The 23,767-nt window shown below is 39.9% G+C and overlaps 1 protein-coding gene across 4 annotated transcripts in view; it reads left to right on the top strand.

Moving 5' to 3' along the window:
• si:ch211-220f16.2 (golgin subfamily B member 1) overlaps positions 1–23,767 on the top strand; it is a 55,473-nt gene that overhangs the window by 30,069 nt on the left and 1,637 nt on the right. For 3 of the 4 annotated variants that reach the window (XM_058387837.1, XM_058387835.1, XM_058387836.1), the window contains exons 17-29: positions 310–443; positions 2,050–2,097; positions 2,814–2,923; positions 3,645–3,813; positions 3,911–4,015; positions 5,189–17,056; positions 17,973–18,130; positions 19,653–19,707; positions 20,761–20,886; positions 21,067–21,219; positions 22,091–22,188; positions 22,394–22,528; positions 23,595–23,709. In XM_058387837.1, coding sequence (XP_058243820.1) covers positions 310–443; positions 2,050–2,097; positions 2,814–2,923; positions 3,645–3,813; positions 3,911–4,015; positions 5,189–17,056; positions 17,973–18,130; positions 19,653–19,707; positions 20,761–20,886; positions 21,067–21,219; positions 22,091–22,188; positions 22,394–22,528; positions 23,595–23,709 — 13,274 coding nt within the window. The remainder of the gene's footprint in view (positions 1–309; positions 444–2,049; positions 2,098–2,813; positions 2,924–3,644; positions 3,814–3,910; positions 4,016–5,188; positions 17,057–17,972; positions 18,131–19,652; positions 19,708–20,760; positions 20,887–21,066; positions 21,220–22,090; positions 22,189–22,393; positions 22,529–23,594; positions 23,710–23,767) is intronic. The other variant, XM_058387838.1, reaches the window with a different exon arrangement.

Below are 23,767 nucleotides of genomic sequence, written 5' to 3'. Positions count from 1 at the left end.
ATACTACCATCTAAAATTCATACACTAGACAGTAGAGTACATAAGATGTAGTGCATAGGGTAAGTGCAAAGTATATTATTTGGGACACAGTTATCCTCCACATCCACATTTAATATCTAGTGGAAAGGAGATCTAGGGGTTATTATACCAATAAACAGGGCACTACATCTGGAGATGTTCAAATAGCACAAATGGATGCGCTTCCTTAGGTGTCCACAAAATTTTGGCCATAGATGATAGTTTCTGTGTAACGCAGATTTGGTTTTTCTTCTAATACATTCTTGACCCAGTTTCCATCTGATGTTTTAGAGGGCCTGAGGTCCGTTGTGGAAGAACTGGAGCTTGAAAGAAATCAGCTGCAGGAGCAAATCCTTGGACTGGAAGAGCGCTGTCAGGACTTGGAGGATCGGTTGCAGTTACAGGCTCGCATTGAGTCCCTGCAGGTACACCAAATTTCTATATTGGCGTTCATGCATGATTTATCTGATCTCTATGGAAACTCGGTGGATATGCCACGATCATTCTAACAAGTCTTCTTGTGGAAGTCTTACAAGGCTAAAGGATTTGGGAAATCTGAGAATCTTCACTTAACATGTAACAGTTTTTTACATGAGAACAAACAAGTCGAGACCAGGAGTTATCAGTGGAGTACTGTGGGGTTTTTTAAGCATCATATTAAAAACTATTATAATAGCTATTTAGTGCTGTTCTGAATAAGAATATTAATATTTCACACAACAGATGTGTACATCTAAGACACAATAATAACTGAATTTACACAAATGAACCAGTTCAAAAGTTTACACACACATGTTCACATCTGGATGATCAACAAGTCTTCTGTTGCTTCCCATTAACAAGCAAGCGAATAATTTACATATATATGTATTTTATATATATATATATATATATATATATATATTACATTACATTACACAGCTCTGGAAAAAAAAATAAGAGACCACTGCCCAATCTCCAGATTTGAACCTTATTGAAAACCTCTGACAGAGGAAGATGGATGGTCACAAACCATAAAGCAAAGCTGAGCTGTTTGCTTTTTTGCAAAAGGAGTGGAATAAAGTTACCCAACAGCAATGTGAAAAACTGGTGGAGCTCATGGAGCCAAACGATTGCAAAATCAATTGTTATTCCACCAAATGCTGATTTCTTAATGTTATTTAGCCAAAGCATTAACACAATATGTTTACAAATTATTTGCATTTTGTTTTATTTGAGTTATTAAAGCTCTGCAAATATTGCATGACCTTCGGTTATTTTGATGTGTTGTCATTTCCTTTAAATATACACTCTAAATAGCAGTTCGGAAAAAATGAAACAAAACTGTTCATCTCACCAATACATGCACCTGTGTGTGTGTGTGTATATATATATATATATATATATATATATATATATATATATATATATATATATATATATATATATATATATATATATATATATATATATATATATATATATATATATGGTTTTCACACTGGCATGTTTGCATGCCAAATCCTAGTGTGATTATTTCTGGCCTCCCCACAGCATAGACTTGCTTCATTCTGTTGAACCCTGAAGCATTTGTGTTCATCTTAAATTATCACAAACACACATGGAGAACACAACACGACTCAGCTTTTTTTATTATTATTATTATTATTTTGGTGCTGTTATGTACAGTAAAGCACTTCATCTCTTCTAACGTTCCCCTGTCACTCATCATACACATTTGTTTTTGAAAATCATGATGTTATGATCAGCTAAAACTCACACGCAGGTTACTTTACTTCCTGAACAAGTGTGGACCTGAGTATGAATTGCATTCACATTAAGTGCAACCCAAACTCAGATCTCTTTCTACAGATTACCAATTAACATGACAGCTTTCAAATGACTCATTTTTTGGACTAAACAGCCAGTGTTAAAGACTCCGCAGTGTTTATCAGTTTTTTTCTGATAGACACGTTTTGCCCATTTTTGGACTTCCAGTAATTTGCATATGATTTTTTTTCAAGAACATTGTAACGCGTCCTTCTAACACAGGTGACCTTCGATGTAGATGAAGGAGGTCGGCCATTTTGGGTTTCTCAGGTGTGTTTTATGTGTGAGAAGGTGTGTGTACTGTACACTGATCAGGCATAACATTATGGATTCCTGCCTAATATTGTGTTGCTCCCCAATTTTCTGCCAAAACAGCCCTGACCCGTCGAGGCATGGACTCCACTAGATCCCCTGAAGCTGTGCTGTGGTTATCTGGCACCAAGATGTTTGCAGCAGATCCTTTAAGCCCTATAAGTTGTGAGTTGGGGCCTCTATGGATCCCTGGATACTTACAGGACTTAAAAGATACTTTCGATAGATACTGACCACTGCAGACTGGGAACACCCCACAAGAGCTGCAGTTTTGGAGATGCTCTGATCCAGTGGTCTAGTCATCACAATTTGGTCCTTGTCAAACTCGCTCAAATCCTTACGCTTTCCCGTTTTTCCTGCTTCTAACGCATCAACTTTGAGGAAAAATGCTCACTTACTGCCTAATATATCCCACCCACCAATAGATGAAGAGATAATCAGTGTTATTCACGTCACCAGGCAGTGGTCATAATGTTATGCCTGATCAGTGCAAGTGAGAGCAGGTGTATGCGTATTACACACGGTGTCATTTAATCTTGTGGCTTGGTTGGGTTTGTTGTACTCACTGCTCTCCTGCTTTATGTTTGGGCTTTGGTGCTTTTTAAACTCACTTCCAGGTAAAAATCTTTTTTTCTGCCTTGTCTCTCAGTATTTTTTAACCTTTTGCCTTTCAGAATGAATCCGAGAAACTGCAAGCTCAGCTTAGCAGCCTGCGCAGTCAGCAAAGCAGAGATGCTGAAAAGCATCAGCTCCTTGTCACAAGTTTGAATGAACAACTCAAAGGGTATTTCTTTGTTTTCTTCTTAATGCAGTAATGCTAATATTTCTAAAAAAAAAAAAAAAATCCTCTTTAGGTAATCCTCTTGTCTCTTGGACATATATGATCAGCCAAATTGTTTTACATCGGAGCTACAAGTTGCATGTAACACATTAAATATATGTCAACATATGTTAAATATATGGCCACACCCCCTTCTTTTCACTTCCATTGCTGTCATGTGATTGCATACAACACACAAACTTTGTCTGGGACCCAGCACATGATACGGTGTCTTAATTTTATTATTATTATTGTAAATATATTTTTGAATGTACCTTTTACTTCCCAGACAAATACTTTAAATTGTTTATTTTAAACAAAACATATTAACAAAATTCAAGAACTGATAAACAGATATCTCACTGATATAGAATCCTGTTATAAATTGTTAGAAGGTTTAATAACACTCTGTTTGTGTGTGTGAATATATATATATATATATATATATATATATATATATATATATATATATATATATATATATATATATATATATATATATATATATATATATATATATATATATATATATATATATATATATATTACACACACACATACAGGGTGTTATTAAACCTTCTAACAATTTATAACAGGATATATATAGGTATGATTTTATTTATATAAAATTGTTATATCCACATATTGTTTCTCCCTCTGTTAATGAATTCAACTCATAAATCAGGCTAAGCAGCACACAGGAGTGTCTTGAATCCTCTCTGATGGAGAAAGAACAAACACTCGCCCAAACGTCAGAGAAACTTGAGCTTATCGACAGTCTGAGAGATGCACTGAAGCAGAAGGAGGAGCAGCACAAAGACGTTGCAGATAAACTACTACAGACCGAAAACAATGTGAGTAACCCTGCATTTTACTAAACTTTTAAATACACCCCTCCATTTTTTCCTCTTTTTGGTCTGATTATTTTGTTATTGATTTTTTTTTATCCAGCTTTCTGAAGTTACCAAGAAGTGCAGTACGTTTGAGAAGCAGTGCACAGAAATGAAAGAAACAGTCGCAGATCTCATGCAGAAGCTTAATGTCCTGAAAGAGAAGGTAAGTCATATTGTTTATGGTGTTTTTATTTTTTATTTTTTTTACACCTTTACAAAAGCCCAGACTGATCTAAGCAACTGTATCTGCATATGAGACTTGAACGTCTTTATCTTCAACTAGAGATTCAAATTTTATTGGGCATTTATACAACCACACACGGCACATTTAAAACAAAATAAATGTGTAGAATTACAAAAAAAATTGAATTTATCTATACAGGTAAGAATTTGAAAGAACAAATATATAGGAAATGTAAAAACATACTGTATGAATACAGATCTTTGGCAGAACATAATGATATAAAATATAATGATTATAAGTGCAGATGTGTGCATTGGGGTGCAGTTTTAAATTTAGATTTTATTGGTCACATACACAACCATACACAGTATGCCGTGTAGTGAAACGAGTGTCCATGTCGTCAATGTAGAATAAAAAATAGAGCTACAATAAAAGTCTAAATCAAAATCTATACTTGTGTAGTATCAAAGGGAAAAATATAAAGAAAATTCTAAAAATAAATGGATCAGTAGTGTGTGCAGTGCAGACAAGTTCAGCTGAGTACAATTTGTAACTCTCGTAGTTGTCCTGGTTGAGGACCTGAATGGAGTGCGGCAAAAACTTCCGTTTTTTTTTGACAGCTTAGGTCAGCTTTCTTTGGTCCAGCATCGCTTACTGTAGATGATTTCCTCCTGGAAATGATATAAAAATATATATTTTTTAATTTCATAAGTGCATTATTCTAAATCAAGGTAGGTGGAGTTTGATGATCTGATGTTTTCTTCTATGAGCACATGGTTTTGTGTGAAAATCCCAAGAAAGAGCTCAGCAGTTTCTAAAACACACTGGCCCCAACATCCATGCCACAATCAGAGAGATCACTTTTGTCCCCATTTTGATGTTTGATGCAAACATGAAGCTCTAGACCTGTATCCTGTATCTAGACCTGTAGAATGATTTTATGGAGTGCTCTGGAGCCTCTTGGATGGTTTCACAGTTGAGGGAATGTACAAGTGTTCCTAATAAAGTGAAATAAAAATGTGAAAGTATGCATTTGTTTATTGCTGCTCTTTTGTTGGTGTGAAACATTCTGCTTGGGAAACAGTGAGATACTTTGCACTTTGTATGCAGTGTTTGTGGAACACTAATGCCATTTTTCTTATGATTTTTCAGACGCAGAGACAAGAAGCTACAATTGAATCATTGCAGAGTGACTTGGATCAAACCACTGATGAGCTGGACAAGCTGAACACCACACATTTAGAAGAAAGATCGCAGCTTATTCACGATCTCCAGAGCTGTGAACGAGAAATTGACACCCTCAAAGACGTTATCGTAGACAAGGACAAGGAAATTTCAGCTCTGTCGGGCAATATGGTAGAATATGCAGAGCAAATACAAGAGCTTAAACAGGAGATAAGGCATAAAGAGGAGGATTTGGTTCGTATTGAGAGTGTTCTTGTGAAAGCTGAACAGGAAGCTCGTATCATTAGAGAGTCACAGTCTTCTGACCAGCATTCCCTTAATATGAAAATAGCTGAGCTGACGGAACAACTCAGGGTCACAGAGAATGATCTAAGTGAAGCCCGTAAAGAGAAAGAGGCAAAGTTGAATGAGACGAAGGAACTGCTCAGTCAACTGGAAGAGAACAAGCTGAAAATACAAGATCTCAACATGGAAATTCAGAAGCTGAATACAAGTCAGCGTGCACACCTTACCGAATGCGAAACTCAGATTTCATCACTGAAGGAACAAATGCTTGCTGCTACTCAAAAACTTCAGGACTCGGAGGACGTTCTTGCTCAGCTGAAAGAGATGAGAAATTCGAACGAGAAGCTTAAAGAGCAGATCCTTGACCGCGAGCAGACTCACGAGAAGGAGATGAAGTCTCTCAAGGAAGAACGTAACAAGCTGTTGGCAGATGTTACAAAATATAATAATGAACTGCAGTCTCTATCCAGTCAGCTTCAAGCACAGGTCGAGTGCCAGGAACAGGTTAAGCTAGGGGTTGAAGAGAAACTGGTGACTATAATGTCGCTGGAGGAAAAGCTTCGGATAGTGCAGGAAAAGGCAGAAGAAGAAAAGAAGGCACTACAAAAAGAATTGGCTGGCAAAACAAAGACCATTTCTAAGCAGGACGTAAAGTTGAAATCACTTAAGGATGAAATTCTAGTTCTTCAAAAATCTCTAGAGGAGATTTCACAGACCCAAACACAGCATTTGCAGGAATCCCAGGAAAAAATGGATGTAGTGCAAAACCAAAATGTCAGCCTGCAGTCCAGAGTGGACGATCTCACCAAAGAGAATCACGCTCTTAAGCAGGAAGTCGAGAACAAGGCTCAGCTGTTGCAACAGGTTTCAGAGGAGAAAGTCATCCTGCTGAGGAAAACAGAAGAACTTGAATCACAGCAAGTGGAAAAAGGAAAAATGGTAGAAGACCTGATTAAAGATAAGGAGAAGCTCAACGATCAAGCCACAGAGCTTGAGCAAAGCAAGCAGTCTCTTTCTGAACATCTGTTGGAGAAAACGGGTGAGTGTAGTCAGCTTAAAGAGTCGCTGGAGATCAGTAACGAGCTGGCTGGACGTTTACAAAGCCAAATAGAGGCCTTGAACACTCAGGTTGACCAATTAAACTGTAAAATATCAGAAAATGAGAGAGCTCTGGGTGAGAAAAGCATACAAATAGACACTCAGCTGAGTCAAATCATGCAGCTGCAGGAGAGTTTGAATTCTGGAGAATCGGAGAAGGATAGCCTTTTACAGCAGCAAGCTTCCCAGTTCGCTTCTTTACAAAGCGAACTTCTACAGCAGAGGAGTCTCTCTTCAACGCTTCAAACTGAATGTGACTCCCTGAAAGAAGAATGTACTCAGCTCCGTCAAAGCCTTCAGGAACAAAACACAGCTCTCAGTAATAAGGCCCATGAGTGTCAAAGCCATCTAAATGACCTGGACAAAAGGAACGCATCTCTTTCTTCCCTCAGCAGTGAGTTAGGCACCATGAATGAGCTTAATGCCAAGCTCGAGGCTGAAAATGGTGACATGAAAAAGTCCCTGGAAGAGTTGCATGCCAGTAACAAGAATCTAACTGAAGAAATAACTCTCAGACAGGCTAATATCATCGAGCTTCATAACAACATTCAGGTCCTGAGCACACAGACCCTACAGATAAGAGCTTTATATGAGAATAAAGAGAAGGAGCTAGCTGAGCTTAGTCAGGTCGTGTCCGAAATGGATAAGAAGGTAGCGACGACGCTGGAAGAGAAGGGTAACCTTGCTTCTCAGATTTCCATCCTTACTGAGCAAAATAGCATCATTCAAAAAGAGCAAGAGGAGTTAGTTAAGGAAAAAAGCTTGTTAAATGACAAGCTGTCTGGGTTTGAGATGCAGCATGCAGAAAACCGTAAAATTATAGAAGGCTTGCTTAAAGACAAAGAAGAATTTAGCAAAACAGTCAAGCAAACGCAGGAAGCTTTACTTGAAAAGACTACTGAATGTGAAGCTCTCTCTCGACAGTTACAGGAGAGCAAAGAGTCCATAAACCATTTGAATGAACAGCTAAAGATGTCAGATTCTCAACATAACATCAGATTTGCTGAAAAAGACCAGGTCAATTCAGAGCTACGCAAACAGCTTGTGGGTTATCAGGACCAGCTTACTCAGCTACAAGAAACTCTCTCGTTACTTCAGGAACAGGGTAGCGCTCTGAAGTCAGGACTTCTGGAGAAAGATGCAGTTTTACAACAGCAGTCTAAGGAGTGTTCTTCCTTACAAAGTGAGCTTAATCATCAGCGAGAGCTTTCCACAAACCTCCAAACTGAGAACGAGAAGCTTAAAGGAGAATGTTCACAACTGCTCCAGGATTTGAGAGCGAAAGAAAGTGAATGTTGTAATCACACTGACGAGCTCAACAAGAGAAACGAGTCACTGGTTTCACTCAGTAGCCAGTTAGCAACCACGAACGACAATGTTGCAAAGCTTCTCTTGGATAATGAGCATCTTAAATGTTCTTTGGAGAGTCATTTGGCAGAGAGTGCAACACTGAAACAGGAGCTGAGCCAGAAACAAGTCGAGCTGGGGAAACTTCAGGATAATGTTCAGGCACTAAATAAGGCAAATAGTACACTGGAAGCCGAATTCCAGAAATCAGAGAGAGAGATTTCCACAAGGCAAGAAGAAATCTGGGCTCTTCAGAATCTGTTGTCCAATAGAGATGCCAATTTTACATGTTTGACACAGCAGCTAGCAACCGAGCATTCCAAAGCTGAAAGCTTACACCTGGAACTGCAGCAAAAAGAAGAGTCCTTTAAACAGCAGGAGACATTCTTGAGTCAGTTACAGGTCAGATTTGAATCCGGTGAAGATCAGATCAGCCAGAAAATGGAAACCATTGCTGAACTACAGAGGGATGCTCAGAACCTTCAGAGATCACTGCAGGAGAAAGATGTCTTGCTGCTCAAAAAGGATCAAGAGCTCACTCAGTTGAATGAAAAGATAACGGCAGACTTAGAAGCACGGATTAAATCTGACATGGAGGTCATCTCCAAATTACAAGGTGATTTGCAGGTATTGCTTGAGAAAAATGACAACCTTAGTTCAGCTCTAGCTGAAAAGGATGCTCTGTTGAAGAATGAAGCAGAGAAGCAGCTGAGCACGAAGGCCAACACTGCCAAACTTGAAGACACCATTTCCCAACTGACTAGTGAAGCACAGGGCATATCCTCAGAGATCGCACAACTCAGGGCCACACAAGCTGAGAAGGATCAGGCCCATCTTGACACTATATCTAAACACACTGCAGAGCTCAGCAGCCTGACTGAAACCATGAAAGGCAAAGAGTTAGAAAATGACAACTTAAGACTAGAGTTGTCCCAGTTGACAGAATTGGTTTCACTGTTGAACATCAATCTCATTGAGCAGGCTGCAGAGGTATCAAGACTCAAAGCAGCCCTTGTTGAAAGCACTTCCACTGTGGTGGATCAAACTAAAGCTCTTCAGGATCTTCAGAGGAAGGCTGAAGAGGCTGATTTGTTGAAGAGTCAGTTTATGGAAAGTACAGAACTAGTGTCTGAGCTGCAGAGTCAAACTCAAGCCCTAAAGCAAGAGTCTTCAAGGCTTTCCATAGCAATAGAGGAGAAGCAAAGTGCCTTAACAAACCTTCAGGATAAATTTGCTTTTCAAGTGGAAGAATTTCAAGAAGCCAAGAATCTGCTGTCCCAAAAGAACGAAGAATTGTCGAACCTCAACTGGACAATAAGCGAGCGAGACGGACAAATTCACGCCCTTCAGCAGGAGTCGTCGACTTTGCAGAATGAGGTCCAACAGCTGCGATTGTTTAATGCTGAAGTTTTGAAGCAAAAGGATGATACGTTAGTTTCCCAGCAGATGAACGCCAGTGCCCTGACTATAGAAATCGAGAGGTTAAAGGAACAACACCTTCAAGTTGCAGCCCAGGTTAATTCCCTGACTGAGAGCCTTGAGCAAAGGGAATTGGCTCTGCATGCTATTAATAGTCAATACACTGCTCAGGTAAAGCATACAGAGCATGCCATGTCAGAGATGCAGAAAATGAATGAGCTGTGCAAGAAACTGCAAGAGGAAAACCGTTTGACCAAGCAGGAGCTAGATCGAGTCAACAGTGAAAGGACAAAGAAGGAAGAGGAGGTCCATGAGTTAGTTCTGGAAAAAGAGGCATTCAGTAGGAATTACAGTTATGAGATTCAGAGGACACAAGAACAGCTGCAGCTTCAAAGTCAGCAGCAGTACAGTAGCATGGAGAGAATGAAGACAGAGATGGAGCAACTCCAGGTCCAGGTTAGTGCCAAAGATGATATTATCACCGGACTGAAATCAGAAGTTCGGAGAGTTGAACAAACTCTTCAAGAGTCTGAAAAAGAGTGGCTTTCAGTGCTTGATAGGGAAACGCAGGCTAAGAATGTCCTCACTAAGCAGCTCGAAGAAATCGAACATGAACTGACTTCCAAAGACAGTAAAGTTCATGCTCTGAAACAGGACCTAGATCATTTAAATGAAAAGTTAGCCGAAGCCACACTGGCTATTGAACAGGGCTCAGAGAGGCTTAAGGAAAAAGAACTGGATGCTTTAATGAGTAGAAGCAAATTAGAGGAGATTGCATCCACCGTTCAAGCAAAGGACAGGGAGAATATCGAATTAAGACAGGCCTTACATGATAAACAAATAGAGCTCAAGGAATTGGTAGAAAGTCAAGAGTTTGCTCAGAAGGAGGTATCTCGTTTAACACAGTGCATGTCAGATATAGAATTGGCTTTCAGAGAAGAACGAGTTTCCTTGCAGTCCACAATTAAACAGCTACAAGAAGACACTCAATCTCGAGACTCTTCCTTTAAGAAGGAGTTAGCCGAGCTGAATAGGGAGCTAGAGCAAAGGCATGTCGAGGGTCTAGACAATAAAAGTGAGAGTGAAGGCAAGATCGCTTTATTGTCGGAAAGTATTAAAGAGCTCGAAGAAAAACTCAGGGCAGAGATCCAGAAATCCGAAATGCTCAACGAGGCTAGTTTGAAACACAGTGCACTTATCCAAAAGAAAGATGATGAACTCAGTTTTATGAGCATTCAGATCAGTCAGCAGAAAGAACTTCTCACTGCACTCAGCCAGCAGCTAAAAGTGAAGGACACGTCAATAACACAAGTGGTAGCATCTGCTTCAAATGAAAGGATAAAACATGAGGAGCGGATCAACAATCTGATTTCACAACTGGAAGAGACAAAAGCAAATCTGTCTCTTTATCAAAGTCAAATGGAAAATAAAGAAACAGAAAACAATGCTTTGGTTAAAGACAACAATGAACTTAAAATTGAAATCTCCAAAGTAACTAAAGAAAAAGAGGCCATGAAGAAAAAGCTCCAGGCAGCGCTTGTTGTCAGAAAAGAGTTGCTAAAAAAAATAGAGGAGCATGAGAAACAACATGCAAAAAGTGCAGAGGACGAAGTAGAAGTTTCAGCTTTGCAGGAGAAATTGGAAGATCTAAGGACACAAACAAACTCTCTCAAAAAAGAACACGATACAACTGTTTCTGAACTTAGTCAGCAGTTAAAGGATAAAGACAGTAAAATCAATGAGTTGTTGCTGGTTATATCAGAAAAAGAGCAGACCATAGTGCAAATGGAAGACAGTGCTAATTGTTTACAATGTAGACTTGAGGAGCAGAAGGAAAATTTGAGCTCCACCCTCCAGAAACTAGAAGAACAGAGGCTTTTAATTGACCAGCTTCAAATTACCAGCAGTGAAAAAGATGCTGCGTTTGAGAATGAGAAGCTGAAATTGGTGGCCAAACTCGAGCAACTTGAGAAAGACATCAGCACGACCGACAAGGATGCAGGAAGCGAGAGGTCACATCATACTGAAGAATTAGAAAGCGAGTTGGCCAAGGTAAAGAGAGAGAAATCCGAGCTTCAGAAGAAAGCTCAAGCTGCACTGTTGGCCCGCAAAAAATCTCAAGAAAATCAGAAAATGTTAAATGACGAGCTTTGTGAGCTCAAGGCCAACTTCACATCTCTTCAGGAGAACCACAACCAGCAAACACAGAAGTTTATAGCTGTCCAATCAGGCTATGATCTCAAAGTTCAAGACCTAGAATGTGCACTTCAGAATTTTAAATGTCTGCAAGACAAAGTAGAGGCCTTAGAGGGAGGCATTGAAGAAAGAGAAACAGCCATGCAGCATTTACGAGAGTCCTTGGAAACACAATCAGCACAGACATCATCAGTTCTTGAAGAGCTGGAGCGTCTTAAACAAGATTTGGAAAATGTAAAATCGGAATTGGCTCGTAAAGATGAATTACTCTTCAGCTTGCAGGAACAGTCTAAAGAAATAGCAGAACAAAGATCTGAACTTGCTAAAGAAATCACAGAGAAAAATGATGAAATTGCAAAGCAAAAGGCTTACATCCAAACTACTGAACAGAAACTTAAAGACCTGCAACAAAGCCTGACCAAGCTCCAGTCTGACCATCAAAATCAATTAGATACTCTTAATGCGTCCTTTGAAGAAGCACGGTCGTATGTACTTCATGAAGAGTTAGAGTGTTATAAACAGAAATTAGAAAAGGTCACATATGAAATGGCCCATAAAGATGAACTACTGCTTAAACTGGAGGAACAATCCAATGAAATGGTTAAGAAGTCAGCGTTTGAAAGATCTCAACTTGTCAAAGAGATCCACGAGAAGAACCAAGAAATTGAGCGCCAACATTTCTACATTCAAACAGCTGAAAGACAACTTGAGCAGTTTAAGGAAGGTATGACCAGGCTTCAGTCTGAGCATCAGAATCAATTGGCATCTTTTGAAGAGCTAAAATTGACTGTAAAGGCAGCTGAAGGTGAAGAATGCAAAAGAATCGCGATGCAGAATGAAATAGAAAAACTTCGTAGTGAAAGAGACAGCATAGCAGCAGAGCTGGAGTCCACCTTACAAATGGTCACAGAGAGATCAGAAGAACTGCAAGCTTTGCAGAATGAATTATCCATAGCTCAGCAGAAAGTTTCTGAAGAACATTCCCAGTGGCAAGAAGCAAAATCTGAAGTTGAGCAACTGCATTTGGAAACAGAAAGACTACAGAGAGAAAAAGAGAGCTGCATGGTGGACTTTGAAAAGTCCAAACAGGATTACACACAACTTGAGTCACAGCTGAAGCAACTTGAAACACAAAACAAGGAGCTTTTAGTTAAGACCGAATTTACTGACAAGGCATCAGACCATAAGCAATCTGTACCATCTGAAAACTCGAACGTGACTCGTGAACAGCAATCCCCTTTTAAAGAGGGAGCGTTCCAGTCTCTGCTTTCAGAAAAGGAGGCACTCATATCTGCTCTAGAACAACAACTTCAGAGGCAAATTCATCTCCATGAGGTCGAGATGGAAAAAATGAGAATGGAAGTCAGTGAGCGGCAACAGAAACCAGCAGATATTGGAGACAATAAGACAGTAGATCAGCTAACAAAAAAACTACAAGCCGCTTTGATTTCTCGCAAGGAGCTTTTGAAGGAGAACCGGGCCTTCACGGAAGAAATCCAGAAACTACAATCGAAGAATGACCATGTGCAAAGTGATCTGTCATCTCTAGAAAGTGTTGTTTCTGACCTCAGACAGCAGAAAAATAAATTGGAAAGTAACATTTCCAAGTTAAGTGCTGAAAAGCAGAACCTCGCCAGGGATGTTGAGCGAATCCTGAGCGACAATCACAACCTATCAGCAGCCTGTGAAAGCCTTAAACTCACAATCGAGAACATCACCCAACAGAAGCAAGCATTCTCGTGTCAACTGGAGTCCCTTAAAGACTCGCAAACCGAGGAGCTGTCCGAATGGAAGTCCAAGCATGCCGATTTGAAGCAGGAATATGAATCTCTCCTCCAAGCTTATGAGAATGTTAGCAGTGAAATGGACAAGATGAGGCAGCTTCTTGAAGGTGCTAAGAGAGAGAGACAGGAAGCTCTTGTAAAGTCTCACAAATATGAATCTGAAAGAGACATTCTTGATAAGCAGATTGCTGAATTAGAGGAAGAGAATGACAAAATGAAAGAAAAAATGAGAAAGTTTGCCAAGGTGAAGCAACAAAAGATCGAGGAGCTTGAGGCAGAAAATGAAAAGATAAGAAAAGACCTGCTGTCTTTTGATGACAAACAAAAATGCACGGTCAACGAATTGACTTTAAGAAATAGTAGGTTGGAAAGTGAGATCAAGTCCCTTCAAGAGTTGTCAGAGGAGCTCAGAGGACAGATGTGCGAACTTCAGCAAGAGAACCAGATCTTAGCAAAGGAACTCAAAGAAACAAGCTTATCTCTTGAGAAGTGGCACAAGGAGTCGGAATTCAATGAAAGCGGTCTGCAGGTCAAATTAAGAGAGGCTCTTAGTTTGAATGAAAATTTTGCAGCACAAATAGAGACCCAGAAAACAGATTTAGCAGTGCATATTGAAATGATTGCGCTTCTAGAAAAGGAGAAGTCAAACCACAAAAGAGAAATATGCGAGCGGGACAAAATTCTGTCGGATCTTAAGCAGGTGATCGAGAAAAACACACAAGAAACCATAAACCTAAGTGAAAAGGTTAAGATTTTGGACGATGATAAATGTATGCTGCAAGAGGAACTCGAGAACGTCCAAGAGACATCCGATAAAGTAAAAAACGAAAACGAATATTTGGAGACCGTGCTTCTGAAAAATTCTGAAAGAATTGACGAATTGACCGAGGCACTCAATGTCTTGCAAACACAAAAATTGCAGCTCTCAGCTCAGCTACTGGAAGTCAAAGAGGACAAGGCAAAGGTTTGTCAAGAAAAGGAACAGTTGCACTTGAAGCTCGTGAAAGAATTTGAAGAGAAGCTCAAAGTGTTGCAAAGAGGCACCGAAGGTTCTAAAAACATGAAGAAGGAACTACAAGAGCTGCTAAAAGAGAAGCATCAAGAGCTCAACCAGCTACAACAAGATTGTATTAAATATCAGGAGCTGATTCTGAATCTGGAAAGGTCTCTAAAGCACTCTGAGACCCAGCAACAGCAAGTACAGAAGGAGCTCAGAGACATGACTGACAAGGTCACAGATTTGCAGAAGGAGAATGGGAGTCTTGAAAAAGAACTCAAAACGCATAAAAACCTTCTCAACGAGACCAGAAAGGAACTGTCTAGAGTAACTTCTGAGAAGGATGTACTTGAGCAGAAACTTGCAGAGGGGCAAGAACGGTCCGAATTTGAGTCGGCAGAAAAGGAGAAGTCCTTGGAAAAAATGGCGGAACAGCAGCAAGCCCTTTTGAAAGAACAGCGATCTGAGCTGCAGAAGCAGATCAACGACTTGCAAGAGCAGAATAACCGGGAAACTCAAGTTATTATGTCCTTACACAAACAGGCTGAGTCTAAAGATTTGCAGCTTAAAACCCTGCAGAGAGAAGCAGAGACCAATTCGGCCAAGCTAGCGGTGTTAAGTGTAGACCCAAACACTGGCAACGCTGCAGAGCAGTGGGACAATGTGTTTAAGAAGGTCTTGCACGATAAGGATAGCCAGCTTCTTGAACAAAGCTTGGTTATTACTCAACTGTCAGAGGACAATAGGGAGAAAGTCAGGGTGCTAAATGATATGCAGATTACCAACAGGAAATTGGAGAGGACTTTGAACGAATATTCGGTTGCAGCTGCAGCACACCAGAGGCAGCTCTTTGTAATGCGTGCAAGCAATACTGAACTCCATCAAAACCTCGAGATACTTACCAAACGGTCTGCCGAACAAAGTGCCTTAATCGAGAGGTTAGTAAACGATAAAAGCACGCTTGTGAAACAAGTCGAAGAGCAAAAATATTCCATTTCCCAAGTAAAGTCCAGTCTTGAGCACTCATCTAAAATGTTAGCAGACAAAGAATCTGAGCTCCTTGTAGTCCAGGCCCAGTACAGCAAACTTCTAGTTGACTTGGAGAGACAAGAAGCCATTTCATTGCACTTGAAATCTCTGATTCAGAGCAAAGATTCAGAGATATCCTCTTTGTTATCCTCGAAAGATGGACAGTTGTCAGGGTATCTGGAGCAGCTTCAGGCTAATCATCGTGCTCAGTTAGCAGGGTATGAGGACAGATTGACTGCTCTCTATACCAAGCAAGAAAGTTCTGAGAAAGAAGCGAAGGCTTTAGAAAGTAAAGTCCGAAGTCTTCAGGTCAGATCGGACAGATGTGCTCAGGAGAAGGAACAGATGGTAATAAATATTGCCACTTTAAGGAACTCGGTATTGTCTTTGCAAGCTGAAAAAGAACATTTGACATCGGAATTAAAGCAGATTAAGGAACAGGGTAAAGAAGAATCTGCCGAGAGTGTGACCAAGAGCTTAAAACAAGAGATCAGAACGCTTCTTCATCAAATGGATGATCTCAATTCAGAGAATGCTATGCTCAAAGCTCAGCTTATCAGATACAGAGAGGATTTAAACCAGGTGTTATCCCTTAAAGACAACCAGCTCAAGGATCTCCTCAAAAAGCAGCAGGATTCCATAAGAAACCTTGAGAACCAAAAACGAACTGCAGAACTGCATCATCGTGATGCCCTCCTAGAGGTACAGAAGGAAGCAGAGGAAATCAAAGCCTTAAAAGAAGAAAACGCTAAACTACATTCTCAGGTGCAAGAACTGCAAGACAGTTTATCAGCCTTACAGAAGGAGAGACGGGAGACAAATGAGAGTAAAGTTATTGCTGATTTGCAGCAAGCCATAGCAGCAAAAGCTTCTGAATGTAACGAACTTCAGCAAAAGTTGTTCGCCCAAAAAGTGGCTGCAGATGACTTAAACAGGAGCCTAAAGGAAACAGTCAAAGAGTGTGAGAGAAAATTGACTGAGGCTGAAGATAAGTACAACCAAGAACTAAACGCTTTTGAGCGTGAATTTAATTTAATGAGAACCGAGAGAGAAACTGCAGATCAGAGGGTTGCAGATTTGGCCAGAGAGCTTATGCAAGCAGAGCAGGATTTGTCCGAAGCTAAAAGCCAAAACAAGAATCTGAAATCTCAGAACGAATCACTCGGGAAAGCCATGGCAGCACTGCAAAATGACCGGGATCAGCTCATCGACGAGTTCAAGATTCTACGCAGCAGATACGATGAAGAACTCAGGGAAGCTACAGCATCCATGAATAAATTTGAGCGTCAGCTGAATGACTCCACCTCTGAAATATCAGCTCTTGCTACAGAAAAGAACATTCTGGTCCAAAAGCTTCTGGCTCTGGAAAGCAAAAGTCCACATTCCAAATTATCGGCGCTGGTGAACGACCTTTCACAAGCTGTGTCCGAGAAAGAGGCCCAGCTTAAACAGGCGTCGCTGGAGAAGAGCTCCTTTAGCAGACAGGTTAATTCATTTTCGAAAGCGATGGTCAGTCTTCAGTCTGACCGAGACAGACTGATGGAGGAACTCAGGAAGGCCAAGAAGGAAGTCGAATATAGACAGCAAACAAGCGCTGAACCACTCAAGTCTGTCAAATCGGAGGATTCGAATAACCTTAGCGTCACTGTTGGTGCCCTTCAGACTGAGAAAGATGGCCTGGTGAGTCCTAGGCTATGTCTGTGATTAGATTCAGTGGTAGTTGTGGCATGTGGGCTTTTGCTAAGGGCATGCAAGTCTGCTCTGGTTGGTGTGCTTTGGTATGGCTTCACTTGGATGTGCTGAGAGCATGGGATTTTGTCTCTTACCTTTTTTGGTTCAAAATGACCTGAACTAAATCTGAACCAAAAAAAACTGTCCCCTTTCTTCCGTCTCTTGAGCACCAGGCTTGGGAAGGGCTCTGTTTCCATCTGTACTGTTGATGTTATTCTTCACTGAGATTTGGGTGGTTTGCATACTCGGCATGTTTGCCGCAGTCCGAATCAGACTGCAATTGCCCCTGCAAGCACTGGCCTAAATTCAGAATGACTAAATTTTATTGAACCCTGGTGCATTTGTGAACACAACCATGTCGACCATATTTTATTTTTTATTTTTTTTGGGGCTGTTGTGTGCAGCAGGGCACCTTACCTCTTCTTTGTCCCACAGTGGTCCTCTGCCACTCATTGTGTAGAAAGTTTTGGATAAATTATTGATGTCATTGGCTAAAATATGTGCATAGGTTACTTTGTTAGCTAAACAAGTGCAGACCCAAGCATGTTCACTTTAACAGAATTTGCAACCTCTCGGACCTCTTCTTCCAAGTAGTCTCCAGTTCAGTACCGCGGTGTACTTCCTGGTCCACATGACCTCTTTTGATGTTACCAATTTTTCATGCGAACCATGCTCTGATTCGGACCAAACTGCCAGTGTGAAAGCCCCCTTAGTGAAGATCAATTGGAGTTTGTTCACTTACACTACAAAATATAAGGGGATGGCTTGAAGCAATGGGACAGACTCTTTACTGTAAAGACTCTTTACAGCATTTTTTTTTTTCTCTTATAGATTTTCAAGCAAATCTCTCTTTTTTTTCTTCCAGCTTAAGGAGGTTGGAAATTTGCGATCTCAAAATGCCGAGCTGGTGGAGCTGAAGCAGAAATATGATGACCAACAGAGGGCACTACAACAAGCACATGCTTACAAGCAACAGTGTGAAAAAGATGTCCTTGGATACCAGGCAGAACTGGCAGAGCTGAGGTAATTCTATGGTCATTTTCACTCATGCTTCACTAACTGTAAAGTCTGTTCTTGTTGGCTGAACACAGTAAAGACGGTAATATAAGAAGCAAGTAATTGAATCTATCAGCTATTCATTAATAAGCTTGGGAAGACTGATTATATTATCAGGAATCGCTGTTAGATATCAACACTCGCGATGACAGTCAAGGTGGACGATTTAAATGTCTTGTGAAAAACATGAAGTTTGCAGCTTTAAGATCAAAATAATTTATTTTGTCTTGTAATATTTGTTCACTTTTAGCCTGAACATTAGTCTGTTATAGTAGTTTCCAGGCCTGAGAGAGGGACTCAAGATCAAAACTACAGGTTTAGAGACAGCATAAAATATGGGAAATGAAAAGACTGCTAAATTATTGTAGCTTGTACAATGAAAGGTAGTAGTAGTATTTGTTTCAGCATTAATTAATGGATTTTTTATATGTAAAGTATGAAATATGGGGTAAATAAAGCAGTAGTGTTTGATTTATGAAGTCATAGTTATTCTTTTCTATGTTACATAACAGGACTATTCAGGTTTTCTGTTTCTGTGACTAATGCAGCTCCTCTTGGTTAGTTAAGCAAATCTGTCAGTGCTGCTGCTAACTGTAGCATGATGAATATGTCCACGCTGGCCTTTCGACATGTCTGAGTGCACTACCAAGAACTGTTTATATTTAAAGAGTCAAGCTGTCATTTAAAATAACCTGCTGTCACTTTAAATCCTATTTTTGATTAATCATTTATTAACCCATAACTAAATATTGTTGCATTTAATGGACCAATTTGACTTCACTCACAGTTCCCTCCATTGTGCGTTACACATTACTGTCTGTACAGAATTTAACCAGTGAGTATACAGTGAAATGGATGAACTGTAGTGTTTATAACTGTAGTTGTAGGGGTGTGGTGGCTTAGTGGTTTGCCTCACCCCACTGGGGTTGTGGGGTTCAATTCTCACCTTTGCCCTGTGTGTGTGGAGATTGCATGCTCCTGTGCTTTGGGGGTTTCCCTTTGAGGGTTCAAAGACAGTTTTTGCCTGATTAACATCTTTAAATTGCCTGTACTTTGTGCGTCTGTTTTGCACCCAATCCAGGATGCCCCCTGCCTTGTGCCCCAAGTCCCCTGGGATAGGCTCCAGTTTCCCAGTGACCCTGGATTGGACATTGGGTACAGAAAATGAATAGATGGAATAATTCACTGGAGTGTGCTGCAATAAACTGTAAATTGGATTTTTATGCAGCCTCGTAATTTTAATAACCCTCTTAATGAGAAACCTCTTAATTTGTTCACCTGACGTCATTGTGAAAGGTCTTCCTTTCCTATAATCGGAATGATAGTCCTACACACGCACACACACGCACAGGAAGTCATTAGCACTATGCTTGGCATGATATGCTGACAAAGCCAGGAAAATGTGTGTAGCATTTAATGGAAGAATGGAGTCTGTGTGTTTATAGTGACAGCACTGTGATTTTTTTTTTTTCACACCCCAACCACACAGGTCTGAAAAGAGCCGACTGCTGTCTGAATGTCAAGCTCTCAGGGAGTCCAGCAAGGTAACATAATACAGGACACATTTCATACAGACGGGAAGGTCACACAGTAGTGCATATAAAGTACACTGATAAATTATCAGATTATTATCAGATCAACACTTACAGTATGCTAGAACAGGGCTGGACAAATCATAGGTCCACAAGCTAGACCATCAGGCAAGTAACAGTTACTTGTCTTGATTGCTCAGAAATTTAACTGAGCAGGTTAAAAGTGGTAGATGTTGTGATTTGTTATAATATGCTGAGCTGGTTAGCTACTTAAGCACATTAATACATAAAAGTTTGTAAATTTATGCATAGGGGATGAATTGGCCATGGTCAGGTCATAAAGTTTTGTGTCATTTGTGTAGCTAATTATGAGTACTGTCATTCCATATATTCCATATTAAAACTTATTTTAGTGAAAGAAAGTATCAAGTAATTAAAAATGGAAAAACTTTGGATTTTATTCCTTTATTAATTATACTTCCTGTTTGTCATGTTCTTTTCTGGTTAGGAAAAAAAAAAACTGTTATGTCAGGTTGCAGTGGCAGCAAGCTGTAGAAGAGAAAACTGCTGTTTCTGCTTTATTGATTATATTCCATGTATAAAAACTTATTTTTTGTGAAAGGCAGTATGAGGTAATTAAAAAAAAAAAAATGAAAAGCCTGGCCACACAGGATGCTCAATTCTGTGCAAGTGTACAGTTGACTGTGTATGTCGTATGGTAAATATCACATGCAGTGAGTGATGTTTTGATCTTAAACATATGGGAACACTGTACAGTCTATATTGTCAAGTTTAAATGAATAGAAAAAAACATGCTTTTAACCCTGGCAGCATCCCTACATTCAGTATTTAAGGAAGACTCAACTGGACAGCATATAAGCATTGATCTGCTTTCTAAGTTCCAAATTGCATTACGTAGATTTTATCTGCTGAAAGAGATACAAATATGCAACTTAAACAGGAGGAAGAAATATTTTTAAAAAACAGTTTGAGAGGCTGATGGTAGAACAGAGGTTAGATGTATGTAGGCTTTATTGACGGTACACTGTGCGTGTGTGTGTGTAGGAGACAAGTTTTGTTTCAGGTAAAGGCACATCTTCAGAGCAGGTTGCACAGCTGCAGAGTCACCTACAGCGTTGCCTGGTGGAGATTCAGCAGAGAGATATTGGCTTTCAGCAGCTTAATATCAAGGTGAGTACACAAACCAGCACACAAAGCTCTTATTATATGCTAAAATAACATGTCCTGCTTTGTCTGTGCAGCTTCAAAATGCATTTTATCCATATACTTAATCTTGCTTGTTGTTTGGGAATGATTCCTGTTTGTCATGTTTTTTTTAATGGTTAGAATTACTGTTATGTTGTTCTGCAGTTGCAGCAAGCTGTAGAAGAGAAAGCCGCTGTTTCTGCTCAACTGAGAGCCGTGTCTCAGACTCTGAGAGAAACCCAGCTTAGTCTGAGTGAGCTGCAGAACCGCTATTACTGGATAGCAAATCAACAACAAATCCAGCACTCACCTGCACAGGTATAAAGTATTTATTTATGCATGCAGATGTTTTTACATGAACACTTTTACACCTCTGTTTACTGTTCAGTATTTAGCCGTGCTGTGTCACTTTGCCGTAGAAGTAATATGAGGTTTGTCCAAATTTGGAGAGTAAACAGAAAATATTAGCTAGCTAGTTTGTTTTGTTTCGGAGTTGTGTAGGGTTTGGCTCAGGTGAGGTTTGGTGTTGGGCTAATGTTGAGGTAAGGTTAGGTTAGGTTTTGGGTAAAGTTCAAAGCGTCTGTTTAAATGTTGAGCGTGACCTTTACATTATGTGATAAGAGCTGCTGATCGACATGATTACATATTTCAAGAGTAGGATTTTTTCTAAACCGATTCAGATCCTGAAACCTTGAGTATCAGCCAATACTGATGCATATTCTGTTTTAAAATCTACTTTAAACTTATATTTTAAGTAGCTTTAAGCTTCAGAGTTGTTTTTTTTTAACCGAAGCACTTTAGATTTCAGTTCACATTACAACAGCATTCATTTTAATAAGAACCAAAAACAGTTAAGTCTGGATAAAGTCATTTATATACCATTAATCGTATATATCTTATTTGTTGCAGATTAAATTAAATAAACGAACTTTTCGGTATGTTTGTGTTTTAATAGAGTTGGAATGGAATTTTCCAATGACTTCGTTTCCCTTTTTTAGCAGGTTTTTAACATATGGTTGGACATACATATTTTAATTCAGGAAATTCGTAATTTTCAAATTTGCGAAGAGTTTTCCAGTTGTGCGAGGCCACAGGAAAGGCCATAAAGTTAAGAGCTTTAATATTTAGGAAAAACAGTAGTATTAAAAAAGAGCACTCTTTTTTAACACAGAATGCATATTTTTTACAGGGCTCAGTATGTGCCGAAGTCGCACCTGGAGCTCCTCAGGAAATCAGCAGTGCTGCGAGCGATCTGGACGGATTGGACATCAGAGAACTCAAGAGCAGGTAAAATGAGTATAAGTGAATGCAGAAACAAGACTAGACCAACTTCATTTTTCTAGACCGTAGTCCACTAGATTGGGAAGTAGTCACAATTATGGCATGGTTCTGATAAAACTGCAAATAATGCTGTATGGAAAATAGTATTTTTCTCTATAAAAGATTAAGGGAAGGAAAAGGAAAGGATGAAAACCTCTTTTTCTGTGTTTAGACTGGCAGAAGCAGAGCTCCAGCTTGACTCCACCCAGCAAAATGTGTCTCAGCTCAACGATAGACTGGAGGAGGAAAGGGTGCGGAGGCAGGCGGCAGAAGAAGCGCTGGGATTGGCTGAACAGAGGTTTAAGAGGTAATGGAACAGATATGTTCAACTACATCAATGCTTTTTATGTAGTGCACTTGTTTCAGGCGCTGTCATTTTGTAGTGTGTGTGAAAGCATAGTGGGTAATATGCAGTGCACCCACAATGCACCGGGACAGGTTGTGATCTGAGCGGCGTTGGTGTTGCAGAGCAAAAAATGTATCTATCACAGTGTGCCACATACCGACCAGGCATAACATTATGTTGGTCCCCCTTTTGCCGCCAAAGCAGCCCAGGAACACTCCACAAGAGCTGCAGTTTTAGAGACGCTCTGATCCGGTCGTCTAGCCATCACGATTTGGCCCTTGTCAAACTCGCTCAAATCCTTACACTTACCCATTTCTCCTGCTTCTAACACATCAACTTTGAGGACAAAATGTTCACTTGCTGTCTAATATATCCCACCCACTAACAGGTGCCATGATGAGGAGATCATCAGTGTTATTCACTTCACCTTTCAGTGCTCATAATGTTATGCCTGATCGGTGTACATGTCTCACATATACACACACCGAGTACATGTGTACAGTTGTACACTCAAGCATCAAACATTAACTAAAGCACTTGTAACTGCATGATTTTTTTTTGCATTGTGTTGCTGCAAAATGAATGGATGATAGGATAATTTCATAAATGTACAGCTGTATCTAATGAAGTGGTTGTGAGTGTATGTTTGGTTATTTTTGTTTGTACCTGTCTATGATACTTTTTATTAAATGGACTAGTAGTCTAATTTGAAACATTCTGACCAGGCAGGTAGTAATGATGAATAAGCTAGGTTATTGTGCAAACTTTAATATATTCATTTTTGACTGCTGTAAGGTCACAGTCTCATTACACACGTCTTGTCTTTCACCTGTGCATAATAATAATTATTATTAATTTTATTATTAAGCCCTTCCGAATTTGTATTTATTCCTAATAATATTGCATTCATATTCAGTTACATGCTAGTTATTTAGCATCTAGCATCTACTGTGCCTGTTAATGGTTAATGCAGCGCACTGACTGCTGTCACAGACTGTTGAGGATATCTGTGTTGTGTGTGTGTCAGTATGGAACCCAGCCCTTCCAGATCTTCTCAACGAGACTTCAGTATCCAGTTAGACACAGAGGAGGAGTGGGAAGCTCTGATTTTAGATCCGAAGCAACACGTGCTTATGCGCACAGTAAGTTTCCCAAAATATAACACTTGAGATATCCAGAAATTCCTGACAAGGTGATGGT

The sequence above is a fragment of the Hemibagrus wyckioides genome, linkage group LG04 (assembly GCF_019097595.1).
Source record: "Hemibagrus wyckioides isolate EC202008001 linkage group LG04, SWU_Hwy_1.0, whole genome shotgun sequence".
Taxonomy (NCBI): domain Eukaryota; kingdom Metazoa; phylum Chordata; class Actinopteri; order Siluriformes; family Bagridae; genus Hemibagrus; species Hemibagrus wyckioides.
This window is presented reverse-complemented; position numbering and strand designations above follow the sequence as displayed.